Below are 17,166 nucleotides of genomic sequence, written 5' to 3' on the forward strand. Positions count from 1 at the left end.
AGGATAAACGGATTTAGGGAAGAAAATCCAGTGTGTTGAACTTTGGTTGAGGCTTTTTATTTGTGAGAGGCCCAAAGACAATGAGTTAAATTTTTGACACCCACCAGAGCTAGGTGCGGAAGCAGGCAGGGGTAAAAATAGCTTCACTGGCCAATGTGGCAATTCCCTGGCTCCATCCTACCTCAGGCCATTTTTGAGTAGCCAATCAGATTTCATAAGAACCATTTGTTTCCAATTAAAGGAGACTGATGAGAATTTTCCAGTTGGCCTCTAGGTTCCTGCAGGCAGAAGGGCAAGTTTAAATGCTTGGAAATTGCCTCGAGGCCCAACATGCCTGGAGGGACTCCAGAGTTAATGATGTAGGGATGGGAAGAAAGATTGCTGTGATGCATACTTTAGCTATGATTGGAATATGAGATAGGAATCAAATGAGAGTAGAACAAATGAACTGGAAAATGAATGAAGTGATGAGTGTTGGAGAAAGATGATGGTGTGGTCGATTGTTTCAAAGGCGGCAGAGAGATTGAAGGATGATGCACCAGGGTCACAGTCACTGACTCTGTCTCCTGTGACTTTTGTTAGAGCTATTTGGTCCTGTGGAGGAATCTGTGGATTGCACTATAAATAATGTAGTTGAGTTTGAAGCACAATTAGTCATTACGACGACGACCTCAGCATGGTTGAGAGTTTAATACTCCAGACTACAGATTGATTGATTGATTCCAGAAATCAGCAAGAGATTGAGCAGTTTATGCCTATACTCTCTTCACTTTAGAAGAATGGGAGGAGATCTAATTGAGGTATATGAGCTGATAAAGGTATTGACATAGTAGACGTATAGTGGATGCATCCGCTTGTGGTGCAATCTAGGAGGAGAGGTAATAGTTTTAGATTAAGGGGTAACAGACTTAAAACAGAGATGAAAATAAATTAGTTCTCTCAAAGGGTCGTGTGGAATTCACTACCCCAGAGTGGCATGGGTGCCGAGACATTGAATAAATTTAAGGAGGGAGATAGCCAAATTTTTAATTAATAATGCGTTGAAGGATTATGGAGAATGGATAGGAAAGTGGAGTTGTGGCCGAAGGATCAGTCATGATTGTATTGAATGGCGGAGCGGACTCGAGAAACTGAATTGCCTACTCTTGGTCCTCGTTCTTATGTTCTTGCAGGACCCTTAAAAGGGACAACAAAATTAGGAAAGGAGGAAAGTAGTAATTTTAATGAAAGAGACAATTAGACAATTGCCACAATAAGAAAAAGATCACATGAAGGGTGATTAGGTAGAGTTAAGGAACATTGGAAGATGCAAGTCACAAGGAATACAAACCTACTGATAGTGAATATAATGTTATGATATGGAGATGAGGAAGCATGTGGAAGAAACAACGTTCTTCTAGGAGATCCTTTTTTCATAGACAGTGCGAAACAAAACAACTTGACTAACAAAAGCACTGAATCTCTGGCTTGTATTTCGGACAGTTTTCTAGAATAATATGCTTTAGAAAGGCCAAGGAAATGACGACATATTATATTGAGCAATGAATCAGAATTAATTAACAATCTGTTAATAAGGGGTATCTTGCAAATGATGACCATAATATGATTGTGTTTGAGAGGAAAATGGGAGAGTCTGAAATCAAGGTTGTTATTTGAAGGCTAACTTCGAAGGGATGAGAAATTCATTGACCATTGTGAATTGGGCTGAACAGTTACCATGTAAATGTACAAATAGTGGGAAGTATTCAAGGAAATAATTAATGCAATACAAAACCAACACATATCTGCAAAATGCAAAAAAGGTCCACTTTTGTAGTGAGCAGCTATGGTCATCAAATGCAGTAAGAGATGATATCAAGTGCTAGTATCAGGTAGCACAGGGCTAAATCGCTGGCTTTGAAAGCAGACCATGGCAGGCCAGCAGCACGGTTCAATTCCCGTACCAGCCTCCCCGAATAGGTGCTGGAATGTGTCGATAGTGGCTTTTCACAGTAACTTCATTGAAACATACTTGTGATAATAAGCGGTTTTCATTTCATTTCATTTCAAGTGGAAGGCTTACAAATACAAAGAAAGATAAAATGCCAGCAGAGACCAAGGGGATACAGAGAAAGCAATATGAGGTGCAATAAGTGACTATGCCAAAAGGCTTGCTCAGGATTTCAAAACCAAACATATAATTTAAAAAACAAATATTGAGAGAGATTTGTAAAGGAAAATCTTGACCCATTAAAAGTGAGACTATCATGATCGAGGATGCCAGGGGATACAAGAAAGCGGTCGGGGATAACTTCGTTAGTAATCAAATGTAGAAATACTGAAAATAGCAAGGTTGGAAGAGTGTTGTCTAAGGAGGGAGGCCAGTAGAACAATGAGTTAAGAGAGGAGAGGGCAACATAAGAACATAAGAACTAGGAGCAGGAGTAAGCCATTTGACCTCTTGAGCCTGCTCTGCCATTCAATAAGATCATGGCTGATCTTTTTATGGACTCAGCTCCACTTACCCGCCCGCTTGGGCAGCACGGCAGCAAAGTGGTTAGCACTGTTGCTTCACAGCACCTGAGTCCCAGGTTCGATTCCCGGCTTGGGTCACTGTCTGTGCGAGTTTGCATGTTCTCTCTGTGTCTGGGTGGGTTTCCTCTTGGTGCTCCAGTTTCCTCCCACAAATCCTGAAAAAAGTGCTGTTAGGTTAATAGGACATTCTGAATTCTCTTTGTCCCCGAACAGGCGCAGGAATGTGACGACTAGGGGCTTTTCACGGTAACTTCATTGCAGTGTTAATCTAAGCCTCCTTGTGACAATAAAGATTATTATAACCCTTAATTCCTTTACTGTTCAAAAATCTATCTATCTTTGCCTTAAAAACATTCAACGAGGTAACCTCAACTGCTTCACTGGGCAGGGAATTCCTCAGATTCACAGCCCTTTGGGTGAAGAAGTTCCTCTTTAACTCTGTCCTAAATCTGCTCCCTCTTATTTTGAGGCTATGTCCTCTAGCTCTAGTTTCACCCAACCTCCCTGGAAACAACCTCCCTGCTTCTATCTTATCTATTCCCTTCATAGTGTTATAGGTTTCTGTAAGATCCCACCTCATGCTTCTAAATTCCGATGAGTATAGTCCCAGTCTACTCAGTCTCTCCTCATAAGCCAATGCCCTAAACTCCGGTTTCAACCTAGTGAATTTTCTCTGCACCCCTTCCAATGCCAGTACATCCTCTCTCAAGTAAGGAGACCAAAACTGTACACAGTACTTCAGCTGTGGCCTCACCAGCACCCTATACAGCTGCAACATAAACTCCCTGTTTTAAAACTCCATCCCTCTAGCATGAAGGACAAAATTCCATTTGCCTTTAATTAGTTGCTGCAAACCAACTTTTTGCGATTCATGCACAAGGACACCCAGGTCCCTCTGCACAGCATTTAAATAATAGTCCATTTTGCTGTTATTCCTACCAAAATGGATGATCTCACATTTACTACCATTGTCCTCCATCTGCCAGACCCTTGCCCACTCATTTAAACTATATATATCCCTCTGTAGTATTTCAGTGTTCTCTGCACACTTTGCTCTACCACTCATCTTAGTGTTACCTGCAAACTTCGGCACATTGCACCTGGTCCCCGACTCCAAATCATCGATGTAAATTGTAAACCGTTTTGGTCCCACCACTGATTCCTGAGACACACCACTAGCCACTGATCGCCAACCAGAAAGCCACCCACTCTTTGCTTTCTGTTAGTTAACCAATCCCCTATATTTGCCAATATATTACCCGTAACTCCGTGCACCTTTATCTTATGCAGCAGCCTTTTGTGCGGCACCTTGTCAAATGGTGCCTTCTGGAAATGCAGGTACATCACAGCCACCGGTTCCCCATTGTCCACCGCGCTCGTAATGTCCTCAAAGAATTCCAGTAAATCAATTAAACATGGCCTGCCTTTCATGAACCCAATGGGACAATTTCTATCCAGATGTCTCGCCATTTCTTCCTTGATGATGGATTCAAGCATTTTCCATACTACAGAAGTTAAGCTAACTAGCCTATAGTTACCCACCTTTTGTCTACCTCCTTTTTTAAACAGTGGCATCACATTTGCTGTTTTCCAATCTATCGGAACTGCTCCAGAGTCCAGCAAATTTTGGTAAATTACCACAAGCGTATTTGCTATTTCCCCCGCCATTTCCTTTAGTACCCTGGGATGCATTCCACCAGGGCCAGGAGACTTGTTTATCTTTAGTCCCATTTTCTAGCCCAACACTACCTCTTTAGTGATAATGATCGTTTCTAGATCCTCACCTGCCATTGCCTCCTTGCCATCAATTACTGGCATGATGTTTGTGTCTTCCACTGTGAAGACCGAAACAAAATACCTGTTCAATACCTCAGCCATTTCCTAATTTCCCATTATTAATTCCCCCTTCTCATCCTGTAAAGGACCAATGGTTACCTTAGCCACTCTTTTTTGTTTTATATATTTGTAGGAACTTTTGCTATCTGTTTTTATATTCTGAACTAGTTTACTCTCATAATCTATCGTACTTTATTTTATAGCTTTTTTTGTGGCTTTCTGTTGACCGTGAAAGATTTCCCAATCCTCTAGTTTCCCGCTAATCTTTGCCACTTTATGCATTTTCTTTCAATTTGATACCCCCTTTATTTCCTTAGATGTCTATGGCTAATTATCCCTTTTCCTACAGTCCTTCCTTTTCACTGGTATTTCTGGTACAGAGGGAGGTGAGATGGAGACTTGGGGCAATGGTGAAAAGTGTAACTCGGTGGAGTAAGTTTGGCAAACTGAAAGTTATTGTCTTGTGTTAAACCCAGAGTGTCAATGCGGTCATCCACAATAAAGTTATGGATGGTGTGGCCATTATTTGGGCGTGGACAGACATTTTGGAGGGAAATGCAGAGCAAGGAAGGGATTATTGATGTCAGAAACCAAAAGGAAGTGTCAGATGGGGTGGAAAGAATGAGAAGGAGGTTTGATTATAGCAGGCATCCTTAGCAGGTTGCAAGGGCATCCAGACATTTGGTGCCACCTTGTTAAGTAGGTAGGGAATGTTTTGAGAGGCACAAAGCACAGGTATGGACTTACTTGAGGGGAAATTCAAGCTGGAACAACAGCGGGAGAGTAGAAAGTAGAGGAGTGATGACAGATTTAGATAGGGATTGTAGGTGGGGAATTCTTGAGAGGGAAGAAAACAATGATTAGAAGGAACTCAAGGTGGAAAAAAAAACTATTGTGCTCGCATCTGGAACTTGGAATCGTGTTCTAATCTACCCATGATCTGAAATAAGTATGAATAGGAACTCTCTGCTGGGGTTTTAGTTCAGTTAAAATGACTGATGACCCTGTTGGGCAAATTGACTCATAATTGATTATCTTTCGTTTCAGTTGAGAAAATATCTGTCGATAAACAGAATACTATGGATGTAGGAAATCTGAAATAAAATAGAAAATTCTGAAAATAATCAGCAGGTCAGGCAGCATCTGTGAAGAAGGAAACAAATGGAGCTGAGATGCAGATTTGGGGGGATGGTTTCACAGATGCTGCCTGACCTGCTAAATATTTCCAGCATTTCTATTTTATTTAAGAAAATATCTGTACTTAGTACAGCTTATTTTGTTTTAAGTATAATGAGTCCTTGTCCTAGGACTGTAGATATTTCCTTCACCTTTGTACGTGCATACCATTTTCTGGGCAATCAGAAAGGCAGGCGGTTTATGACTAAAGTTGTGCCTATATTTCTGTGTAACCGGCCTCCGTGTTTTGCAAGAGAACCCAGATATTTGACATGCCGAGTTCTTCTTATTTTTTTGTGGTAAAGTGGCAGACATTTGTTTGATGCATTTGCAGTGAACTGGACCGAAATTCTTTGACTGTTGTGATTCACGTTTTACACCAGCAGCGCACCCTCGCTTGCGCGGGGTGGCTTCAATGAGAAATTCCATTGACAAGTGGCGGGAAGACAGGATCCCGCTACTGGATGGCCGAGGGACCAGAGAATCTAGTCCCTGATTGACATCTGTAACTTTTGGGAATCTCTGGAGCAAATCCATATCCCTACATAATGTCAGACAAAGTAATCTGTCATTCTATCTGTTAATTTGCTCCGTGTCTAGGCCTCTCCCTTGTAATGTTTATTGCTCTTCCTAAGTAGCTATCTATTGAACACTTCCATAAAAGAAAAGAAATAGTACATTAGTCAGTGTTGTATTAACTGCTTTTGCAGCAATGCTTTCCTGCATATACCCACTATCGTTTGAAAAACATATGGCCCAGAGTTTTCTGTCAGTGGCGAAGTGGCGGGAGTCAGACCTTATTTGTAATCCTCTTTCATGCATGGTAGTAAATTGTGAAGAACAGTTTTATTGCTGATATTTTCATCTACCCTGCCTGACAGATATACTTTCATAGATTATTTGTCCCTCTGCTGATTTATGCCTGTGATTAAAAACCCCATCTCTTTACATATAAAAATACTTGCAAGTTGTGGGTAAATATGCAAAATCTTCGAACTAATGGTTCCTGCCCCTTTAAACACCAGATGGGCTGAACCATTTGCATGGACTGTTCCAGAGCTTATTAAACTACAAATGCAGCTTCTCTATTTCAGTAAGTGAGATCATCAGAGGGTGTGATGCTGCTGTGCCCCTCAGTAGCAGCAAATGCTTAAACATTCATGCTTTATTATAGAATTATAGAATCCATACAGTGCAGAAGGAGGCCATTCGGCCGATCGAGTCTGCACCAACTCTCCGAAAGAGCACTCTGCCTAGGCTCAATTCCCCCACCCTGGCAGTGCTAATCAGTGTGCTACCGTGCTACCCACGGTAGCATTGTGGATAGCACAATTGCTTCACAGCTCCAGGGTCCCAGGTTCGATTCCGGCTTGGGTCACTGTCTGTGCGGAGTCTGCGCATCCTCCCCATGTGTGTGTGGGTTTCCCCCGGGTGCTCCGGTTTCCTCCCACAGTCCAAAGATGTGCAGGTTAGGTGGATTGGCCATGATAAATTGCCCTTAGTGTCCAAAATTGCCCTTAGTGTTGGGTGGGGTTACTGGGTTATGGGGATAGGGTGGAGGTGCTGACCTTGGGTAGGGTGCTCTTTCCAAGAGCCGGTGCAGACTCGATGGGCCGAATGGCCTCCTTCTGCACTGTAAATTCTATGAATTCTATTGGGAAAGGAAAATGCACTACATAATTTCTCCGAATTTACTTGAAAAGATTTGTTTACTTGCATTTTAGTTCTGTAATTACTGTTCAAATTAATAACTTATTGTATTATGTTGTTCATGCTTCTCAACCTTTTAAATGAGCGAATCTTTGACTTAGTGTTTGAATGTGGGCAGCACGCTGGCAGAGTGATTAGCACTGCTGCTTCACAGCACCAGTGACCCGGTTCGATTCTGACCTTGGATGACTGCCTGTGTGGGGTTTGGTGGTTCTCCCGGTGTCTACGTGGGTTTCCCCGGGATGCTCCGGTTTCCTCCCATGGATTGGCTATGCTAAATTGCCCCTTAGTGTCAAAGGTTAGGTGGGGTTATGGGGATAGGACAATGGAGTGGGACTAGGTAGGATGCTCTTTCAGAGTGTCAGTGTAAACACGATGGGCCGAACGGCCTCTTTCTGCGCTGGAGGAATTCTATGATTTCTACCCCGAGTTAGAAACTGGTAGCTTTGTGATTTTCAGTTCCAGTTTCTGAATTGGGTTAATATCCAGTGGGAAACTTGAGTCCTTCCACTGCTTCATGTTATTCAGAAACTGAAACAACCACCACTCTTTAAGTACTCAAACACTTTTTTGAAAAAAAGTTCATGGCCGGATTCTCTGTTCCTGAGACTAAGGGCTGGATTCTCTGTCCCGCCGCCCCAGATTTCTGGTTCAGCATGCTGGTGGCATGCTCCGTTTCGGCAGTTGGTCAATGGGGTTTCCCATTGTGGGGCAGTTCCACGCCGTCAGAAAACCCCTGGGCTGCTGGCAAAACAGAGCATCTCGACGGCGGAGAATCCAGCCAGTATTGATGCTGGGGCAGGATTAGTGGAGTTCCACGACAGTAAAACTGGCGCCGTACCTGAACAAATTCACCAGCGCCATGTGGAACACAATCGATTCCAATGAGAAACGCTGCTGGAATCGCAGGGTTGGGGATTGACACTCAGGAGGCTGACAAGCTGCAGCCATATATACACACTTCACTCCCCACACACACCATCCCAGCCAACAAGATGGTAGCAAGATCAGTGGCACCCTGTTTCATGGACACAGAACATGAAATCCTGCTGGATACCGTGGAGGAGAAACAGGTGATCCTGTACCCCGGGGTGGGAAGGAGGTTGCCAGCTGCTGCCGTTTGCTGGGCCTGGCTGCAGGTGGCAGAGGACCTCCGCGCCGTGGGCAATACTGCGAGGATTGGCCAGCACTGCCAAAAAGTAACTGCACAACCTCTTCATGGCGGCCAGGTGAGTAGGCAGCACTGTGCCCCTGGCACTAACCCCCGCCCCACACACACGTGACTCGAACCCCCTTTGGTTTGTGAAAAACGGCCTGTCATCTGCAGGTGCTCCCAGGACGACGTGTATTCTGTCGATCACCCCCTGAACCCGGGGCTTCTCAGCGATGGTGGTGAACCCCGCTGCCTGGGCATCCTGTTGGGCTCGGACCACATTGAAATGGATGTATTATGCCGACTGGGCATATAGGGTCGCCATGACGGCGCGGATGCAAGTGTGCACTGAGGTCTGTGAGACCCTGGACAGGTCCCCACTCGGCGCCTGGAAGGTCACCGTGGCGTGGATGTTCAAGGCGACCGTCACTTTAACTGCCACTGAAAGAGGGTGTCCTCCCTCATCCTCCACGGTGCCAGGTGCGCCATGATCTGGCAGATATGTCACACTGTTCCACTGCTCAGCATGCCTGGTCCAGCAGATCCTCGAATGCCTCACACGAAGCCTCATGCAGAACTCCCTTTGCAACTCCTCCCCCTTGGCTTGTTGGGGGGCAGGTTCTCCATCCTCACCAGCTACCTCCTTTTCCTCTGGGTCAAGCTCCGCCGCTACATTGTCCTCCTCCTCGATCAGCTCCAGCTTGTACAGCCTCAGTGCATCCTCCAGGCCTGCCGCGACTAAGGCCACCATTCCTGGTTGAATTCCAATTTACATTGTCTGCAAGGGATGAAAGGATGACATGTTAGTAATAATAATAATCTTTATTCTCACAAGTAGGCTTACACTAACACTGCAATGAAGTTACCATGAAAAGCCCCTCGTCGCCACATTCCGGCACCTGTTCGGTTACACGGAGCGAGAATTCAGAATGTCCAAATTACCTAACAGCACGTCTTTGGCACCCGGAGGAAACCCACGCAGACACAAGGAGAATCTGTGGTCTCCGAACGTAGTGACCCAAGCTGGGAATCGAACCTGATGCGTACTGGCACCAGTTGGCACTGCGGACCCCTGCTCCCGCATTCCTCTCCCCTCTACGGATCCCTGGCCCTGAAGCTGCCCAGCACCATGGGGTCCTCTGGCCCTGGCACCCATCCCTGCTGGCGCTGCTCATGCCAGCTTGGCAACCCCCTGTAGGGGCTAATGTGGGTGTTGCCCTTGTGTGGGCCGTATGATGCACTGCCTGCGGATGGCGGCCAGTGGGATGGAAGGCTGGGGTGCGGGGAGTTGTGGTGTGGAGGCACCCATACGGCTGGTGTCACTCTGCAGAATTACAGGCCATGGTGGGAAGTCAGTGGGGTGTGCAGCAAGATGACTGCCTTTCAGGCCATGGTGGGGGAGGGGGGTATCACCCCGGTTCCTCTGCCGGCTCCGGGGTCTTCTGTATATTAATATCCCATTGAAGGTAGGAAGCGAAACATGTTTTTCAATGATTTCAAATTACTTTTGAACTTGGTTTTACTAACACATTTTGTTTTGTTTTTACAGGGTGGGAAAAGAAGTTGCAGAATGCTGTCTACCATGAGCTTAATGTGTAGGTGTTTTAAAGGTGTAGTAAGTGTGGTAAAACTTTGCATATGTTTTGAACAAAGATAACATTTTTAAATTTCTAATTTGTGTCCATGGTCAAAAGAGCAGATGGGAATCAGCTCCAAAGCTTACAAAAGGCTACTTTTGAGTTGGGAGATGTGTGAAACTAACCTTGGCATGACACTTTATCGATGTTTTATCCTTCCCTTCAAAGAGGCCATTGGTGTTGATTCAACATTGCACCTCAGCAAACTATTTGAGAACTGAAACTCAGTTGAGTGGGACATCCAGCCTTTTTTCAAACTCTTCGAGTGCATGTTTGGATTCCTCAAAATGAATCAATTTGCAATTAAAAAAATACAGAAACAATTCGAAGCATTTCAAATAACATTTTTGCATAATATATTATGTTAGTGAAATTCGAAAGCAAAATTATCAATTAAAAACGATAGCAATACTGGATTAAGTATCCTGTGCGCACTACAGTATAGCCTAAGTTTGATTTGTTCGAAACAAACCATGCTTGTGTGCACAATGCAATGTTGGTAGCAGTGCAATTAGGTTACCTACTTCAAACTCCGTGTGATATAAAGTCTGAATCAGTGATATAATGCCAATTATTTTCTGTTTTTCCCAGCAATGGTTAACCACTAACTAGTGGTTAGTTAGTCTAATTTGCAGATGACACAAAACTTGGAAATATTGTGAACTGTGAGGACGATAGTTGTAAACTTCACGAAGATATAGACAGGCTGATGAATGGCTGAACACATGACAAATTAAATTTAATACAGAGAAGTGTGAAGTGATGCATTTTGACAGGAAGAACCAGGAAAGGCAATATAAAATAACGGATACAATTCTTAAGAAATCTGGGGACATGTGTGCACAAATTGTTGAAGATGGCAGGACAAGCTGAGAAAGTGGTCAAAATATTTCCTGAGCTCTAACTAGAGCCATAGAGTACAAAAGCAAGGAAGGTATGATGAACCTTAATGGAAAAACTAATTGAACCGCAACTGTAGTATTGTGCACAATTCTGGGAACCACACTCTAAAGAATGTGAAGGCTTTCGAGAATGTGCAGAAAAGATCTATGAAAATTCTTCCATGGATGAGGGACTTTAGTTATCGGGATAGACTAGAGAAGCTGTGGTTTTTCTCCATGGAGATGGGAAGTTTGAGAGGTGTTCAACATCATTGAGAAAGGATTAAAACATCGATTCTTTGGAAAGATCATACAATATTTACCTGGCATTATTATCTAGATGGGCTTATTGGACGTGATGACATATTTGGCAAATCTGTTCTCGTAGCTGGTGTTACTGAATTGGTCTCCAACTCCATAATTTTATTATTGTACTTTAAGCATCTTTCCCATAATGTAGGAGAATAATTGAGAAGAAAGATAGATTACCTATTTTGTACAGCACTCATATTTCTTCTTCCACACACAATCTTATTCATCCATCCCATTGTATAGATTTATGGTTAAAGGATTAATAGCTTTTTTTGATATAGCCTTAAGTTGAAATAAGATTGTGTAGTGGTACAGCTTCTCTGACTTTATACAACATAAGTACAGATTATATTTAACATTACCCTTCTGCAATGGTTACAATTTGATGTGCATGCTAAACATGTGGGGCTGAATTTTCCCAGAAATCGGAAAAGACCGATAGCGGGTGGGAAACACAGTGTAGAAGTTGCTGGCAACAATAGCGGCTTTTCCACTGTACAGTCACACACTTGGGTGGTGGTGGTGGTGGTGGGGGGGGGGGAGAGCAGCAAAAGGCAGATCCTGGTATTGCTGGTGGGGCAGCCTCTTAGTATCTTGAGGATTGGGTCACTATTTTTAAAGGTCTCCCCAACACAAAGGAGTTCATCCTGGTACGCACGCACACGCAACACCCCCAACCACCTCACTGGCACTGCCCCCTGGCAGAGTAAAATCCTGACCATGGTTTCCCAAACACAACATAAACTTTACTCCTGTGGTGTATGGAGGACGCAGACCATTTGAAGAACGGTACAAAATAGTCAAGCTTGATTATTTACTTAAAGTTTTCTGTTATTTTGCCCCTATCTATGTCACCTATGATGATAGTTTTCTGTTATTTTGCCCCTAACCTATACCACTTTTTGATGTATGAAATTCTTTACCATTGAGAGTTTTATACAATTTTTGTTAGCCTATCCTAAATTAAAAATTTTGAAGAATAATTTGCAAACATGTTATTTGAACTTTTGCTTTTAATGAATTTTTCTGTCTGGTTAAGTTATTTACTTTGTTAGGATTATGTACAGTGTCATTTCCATGGAGCTGACAATATAACTGTTGAACCAATCACAAAATAACAAGGCTGAACAGCATTTCTGGTTTTATTTGTTGTTTGTTTCTTCATTAGCTTTTAGAATGCACTTTTCCCTTGATTGGTTGGCTGAGATGGAAACTTGCAACATGCTGACTAATGGGGTTAAATATAGTAGAATATAGAGTGATATTGTGATTATACATGGACATGAAGCGGTGTTCTCCAAAGCCATCTCTATTAGTGGGCAAAATAACTTGCTTGTAATACAGAACAATGCCAGCAGGGCAGGTTCAATTCCCGTACCAGCCTCCCCGAACAGCCGCCAGAATGTGGCGACTAGGGGCTTTTCACAGTAACTTCATTGAAGCCTACTTGTGACAATAAGCATTATCATTATTATTATTCATGATTTTTGCATTTTAATCATGGCCTGAATTTTTCATCCATCGGGCGCGCACACTCGGTTGGCCTGAAAGTGGGCGCAAAGCGAGCTTCTGGCCATGGTTGGCCGTAGAACGTGATTTTATGCTTGCTGTCCAATTAACAGGGAGCCAGTGTGAAATGCGTGCTGAGAAACGCCCAGGGAGGATGGAAAGAAGGCAAGCACTAAGAACGGGGAGGTACGGGCTGGTGCTTTCAATGAGCTCCCTCAGGGGGGACAACCGCTGCGGAGCTGTCTCAGGGAGCTGTGTCTAGGCAGCACATTCAAATGCAAATCTTATCCCCAGACATCTTTAAAAAATGTATTTCAGTCCTGACACTTCACCCTGTCCTGGGTCGACGTTGAAGCTGAAACATAAAGGTAGTCTGGCCAGTCTGCCCATCCGCCAACCGCAAAAGCAGGTGGGCCACATAAAATTGTGTTCAATTGACCCCTTAATGGGTTAAATTGCCTGCTTGATTGTTGGCGCTTCCAAAACTAATGCATGTCCGCCGACCAAAATATTACGCAAATACGCGTTGAGATCAGGACAAGCATTTCAAGTGGAAGCATGCAAAGGATGTTGGGCATGCGCTCGCCTGAGCAACATAAAATTCTGGCCAATCATTGTAACTTCTGAGACTGTTATTGCTTAATTGTTTCAAATGGTGACACTGATTCCTGCTCTAATTCTATGTCTTTTCCATGTGCAGCCTTCCCCAACCTGGTCATCCAGCTGCTCCAGCTGAGCACACTAAGGAGGGATTGATGTACATGAGACGTGCACAGGTTAGTACAAACTAGGTAGTGCATCCCAACTGATGTCAAATAGCAACGAGCAACATCTTCTAGGTTTTACTATACTGTCGAAATTAATTAAGTTGGATGACTTTAAGCCACTGATTTAGAAATGAACATACTTAATAAGAAAGCCTGTATTCTATGCTCAGGGACCACCTGAGCATACTTACACATTTTTCTCCACTGTGCACCCAAAACAATTTTACTTGCATATTGCCATGCAGTATTACATTGGATTGAATTCAGCATGTGAATTTTTCATTTGGGAGACTTGAGTGTTCATACCGGGACTCAATAATATGTGATTTGCTGGCGAGAAATGGAAATAATTCCTGGGTGAGTGCAGTGCACCGCTGGGGCTGTAATTAGTGCTAAAGAGCCTGACAGCTGGAGCTGACATCTGGAGTGCTTTTAAGCACTCCACTTACCACACACTCATTGCAGCAATGAAGGTGGCTCAGAGAAGACCTGCTCCTCCCAGTATAGGGACTCATGGTGAACTGACTGCTCCATGCCAGTGAGGAGAGGAAGGACACCCTTTTCCCTATGGACTGCACACAGGCATGCCTTCCTGAATAGCGCCTGGGAGGTGGTGACAGAGTCAGTCATTGCTGCCAACCTCACCAGGAGGCGACAGCTGGTGATCCGGAGGGGTGGGGGTCACTGATCAGGCCTCTGCTCTGAGAGAACCAGGAAGGGCTCCAAAGGCCACAGTGCAGGTGTCCTTTGTTGAAGTTGAGCTCTGCTTCCTCTGCAGTGGGGCATTGCTTCTAAGGAGCGCCAACACCTGGTGGGCCTGTGATTGAGGTAGGCCACACCCAGCCCCTTGTTGAAACTGCTGGGGTATGAGGGTGTCCAGAAGGCGGCCTAGGTGGGCACCCAGATGTCCAGAGGCTTTCTGAGCATTCAAATGCACAGGCAGAACTCCGCAGTGTGGGCAGCCAGGAGCCTGTAAGTAGCACCAGAGGAGTGCGTTTAAAACACATACTGCAGCAATGGTGGTCTGACCCAGGCCACCCTGATCCCGAAGGGGACACCCCGAGTCTCCAGACTTGTCACCAAGTCATTCCCGCGACTGCCCCCGGTCCAGACAGCCACCCCCAGCAAACCCAACAATTCTTGAAGCTTTATGATTGTTTTTTTTTAACCTCCTATTCCCCCTCCGCAGCCATGTCACCTAATCCCCGCTTGTAAATACTTGCACTAATTCGCGCTCACAAGACTTCTGTCTAAGAAGTGTGGAGCATCGTGGAAGGGTGGAGCATGAAGTGTCCAAGCCGTTAATGATATTAAAATCCATGTTTCTGTGTTAGTATTCCCGAATAGCTAATTTATTCATCATCTGTAACCAATTGAGAGAAAACAAATTATAAAACAAATTATAAAGATGTAAAACAATACTGATGCAAACAATGAAATATTGTTTTAAAAAGTAAATATTTATCGGGATTCATAACGCTGGATGTAGTGTATGCATATGCAACTCTGTAATGTTCGTGAACATGTATTCTAAGATTTTAACGTTGCTTTTTTTGCAGGTAAACTGGGAAAAACGCGTTCTGAAAAGTTTAAATAGTATGTGTGCTGAGCTAGCTGTCCCTTTAGCCAAAAAGGTTGGAACAACCAGATTGCATTACTCTTTGAAATGAACTTTTATGGTTAAATGAAATACTGAAACATAAAGATTGAAGCTACTGCATAATAGTTTATTCAAACCATATTTTTTCTCCATACAGAGGTCAACAGATGAACAGAAGGAACTTTTGAACAAATGGAATGAGATGGGGACTGATGAACCAGGTAAAGGGGGTTGGTTAGCTCAGTTGCCTGGACGGCCTGTTTGTGATGTGGAGCAGGGCCAGTGTGGGTTTAATTCATGTACCACCTGAGGTTATTCATGAAAGCCTGCCTTCTCAACCTTGCCCTTCGTCTGAGGTGTTAACCTCAGGTTTAATAATCACCAGTCAGCTCTCTCTCAGGTGGCATGGTGGCACAGTGGTTAGCACTGCTGCCTCACAGCGCCAGGGACCCTGCTTCACTTCTGACCTTGGGTGACTGTGTGCAGTTTGCAGTTTCTTCCCATGTCTGTGTGGGCTTCCTCCGGGTACTCCTGTTTCTTCCCACAGTCCAAAAATGTGCAGGTTAGGTGGATTTGCCATACTAAAATTGGCCCTTAATGTCCTAAAGGTTAGGTGGGGTTATGGGGATAGGGCAATGGAGAGAGCCTAGGCGGGGTGCTCTTTCAGAGGGTCAGTGCAGACTCAATGGGTTCAAGAACCCCTACAGTGCAGAAGGAGGTTATATGATTCTATGATTTTTTTTTGACAGATAATGTTAGTTTAAGACCCTCCTTTAAACACAGCTCTAATCCTTCCTAATATGTCTTCAACTTGGTGTCCACATTTAGTTGATATTGCCTCTGTCAAGTATATTCAGATGTTTCTCCATGTTACAATTTATTGTTGAGTGCTTCATATACTGATAAACTGAAGTTGTCCTTTAAATGATTAATGTAAGATTAATTTAAAGGAATTGGAGCAAACATTTCAAATTTCAAGATACCACAAATCCATGTTGAGTTCTGTGTAGTTGATGCAAAGTTAGATTGTTTCTTTCCTTTACATGCTGTGTGCAGTGTGAAAACTGCTATCAAAGCTGCTTATAGAGCACATCGTCCTGCTATTCTGTAGAGTTGTCTATATTAGTAGGAATACAATTTAAATTCTGCAGTCTGAGGGAATTGCTCATACTGTTGTTAACTCTCATTAGAAGTGTTCTGACATTATGCCTCTCCCCAGTTAATTGATTTTTTTGACCAGATGAGTGTCTATTGCTTTTTTGAAACCACTGGAACAAAATTCTTGGGCACAATTTTTTCCTAGATTTGAGCCACTTCCGACCGGTCTATGCTCCTAAAGATTTCCTAGAGGTAAGATTTCCTACCTGATCTGACAAATATCCACAGTCAAAAAATCAGAATTGTGGACTGGTTTGTTATTTTAAGTGTGACATCATTAATTTCTGCATCATTGCTTTTTCAATGTTTGATCTAAAACTTTAGCAAATAAAATTGATGTTATCAGGAAAGAAATTTCATTATTTGCTTTTTGATATATCTTTGTCAAATTGTTAGCCAACTTTGGTAGTGAATAAGTAAGAAACACTCGTGATAGTCTGCAACTGACTGAAATTCTATAACACTTCTGATGCTGTCCAGCAGCGGGGGGTTTCAAGGAATGGATGCTGGGCGGCAGGTACATAATAGTGACAACTGCAGTGTGGGAAACTGCGCATATGCTGGAGGATGGAGTGGAAGCCCAGTTCCGGTTCCGTGACAGGGGTTACAGTGATGTAACTGTGTTTCCCCATCAGATAGAGTGGCTGCAAGGAGGGGGCTCCTAGTATGGAAGTTTTCCTGTCCTCACCACCTGAGTGGCAACAACTGATATCACCCTGTGAGAGAAGGCATTCTGACTGCTGCAGAGATGCAAAGTGCCTTCCTTCACCCTGTCGTGATTGGGGTCGCTTGAGGCCTGGATGCATATAGAAATTTTTATCCAACGTTTTCTTGGATTTTGATTTGCTCACTGCTGACCTCAAGGAAAGTTGCTCACAAAGAACTATCCAAGCATGTGGATTGGATTTTGTTT

General features: G+C 43.7%; 1 protein-coding gene across 5 annotated transcripts in view; it reads left to right on the forward strand.

Annotated features, from left to right (window-relative positions):
* The window catches only part of tbc1d19 (TBC1 domain family, member 19), a 172,811-nt gene that overhangs the window by 20,733 nt on the left and 134,912 nt on the right, over positions 1-17,166 (forward strand). For 2 of the 5 annotated variants that reach the window (XM_072496530.1, XM_072496533.1), the window contains exons 3-7: positions 9,939-9,984; positions 13,429-13,504; positions 15,055-15,129; positions 15,253-15,316; positions 16,399-16,445. In XM_072496530.1, coding sequence (XP_072352631.1) covers positions 9,939-9,984; positions 13,429-13,504; positions 15,055-15,129; positions 15,253-15,316; positions 16,399-16,445 — 308 coding nt within the window. Of the gene's footprint in view, positions 1-9,938; positions 10,000-13,428; positions 13,505-15,054; positions 15,130-15,252; positions 15,317-16,398; positions 16,446-17,166 lie in introns of all 5 variants that reach the window. The other 3 variants (XM_072496534.1, XM_072496531.1, XM_072496535.1) reach the window with 3 other exon arrangements.

Source organism: Scyliorhinus torazame, chromosome 3, assembly GCF_047496885.1.
Source record: "Scyliorhinus torazame isolate Kashiwa2021f chromosome 3, sScyTor2.1, whole genome shotgun sequence".
Taxonomy (NCBI): Eukaryota; Metazoa; Chordata; class Chondrichthyes; order Carcharhiniformes; family Scyliorhinidae; genus Scyliorhinus; species Scyliorhinus torazame.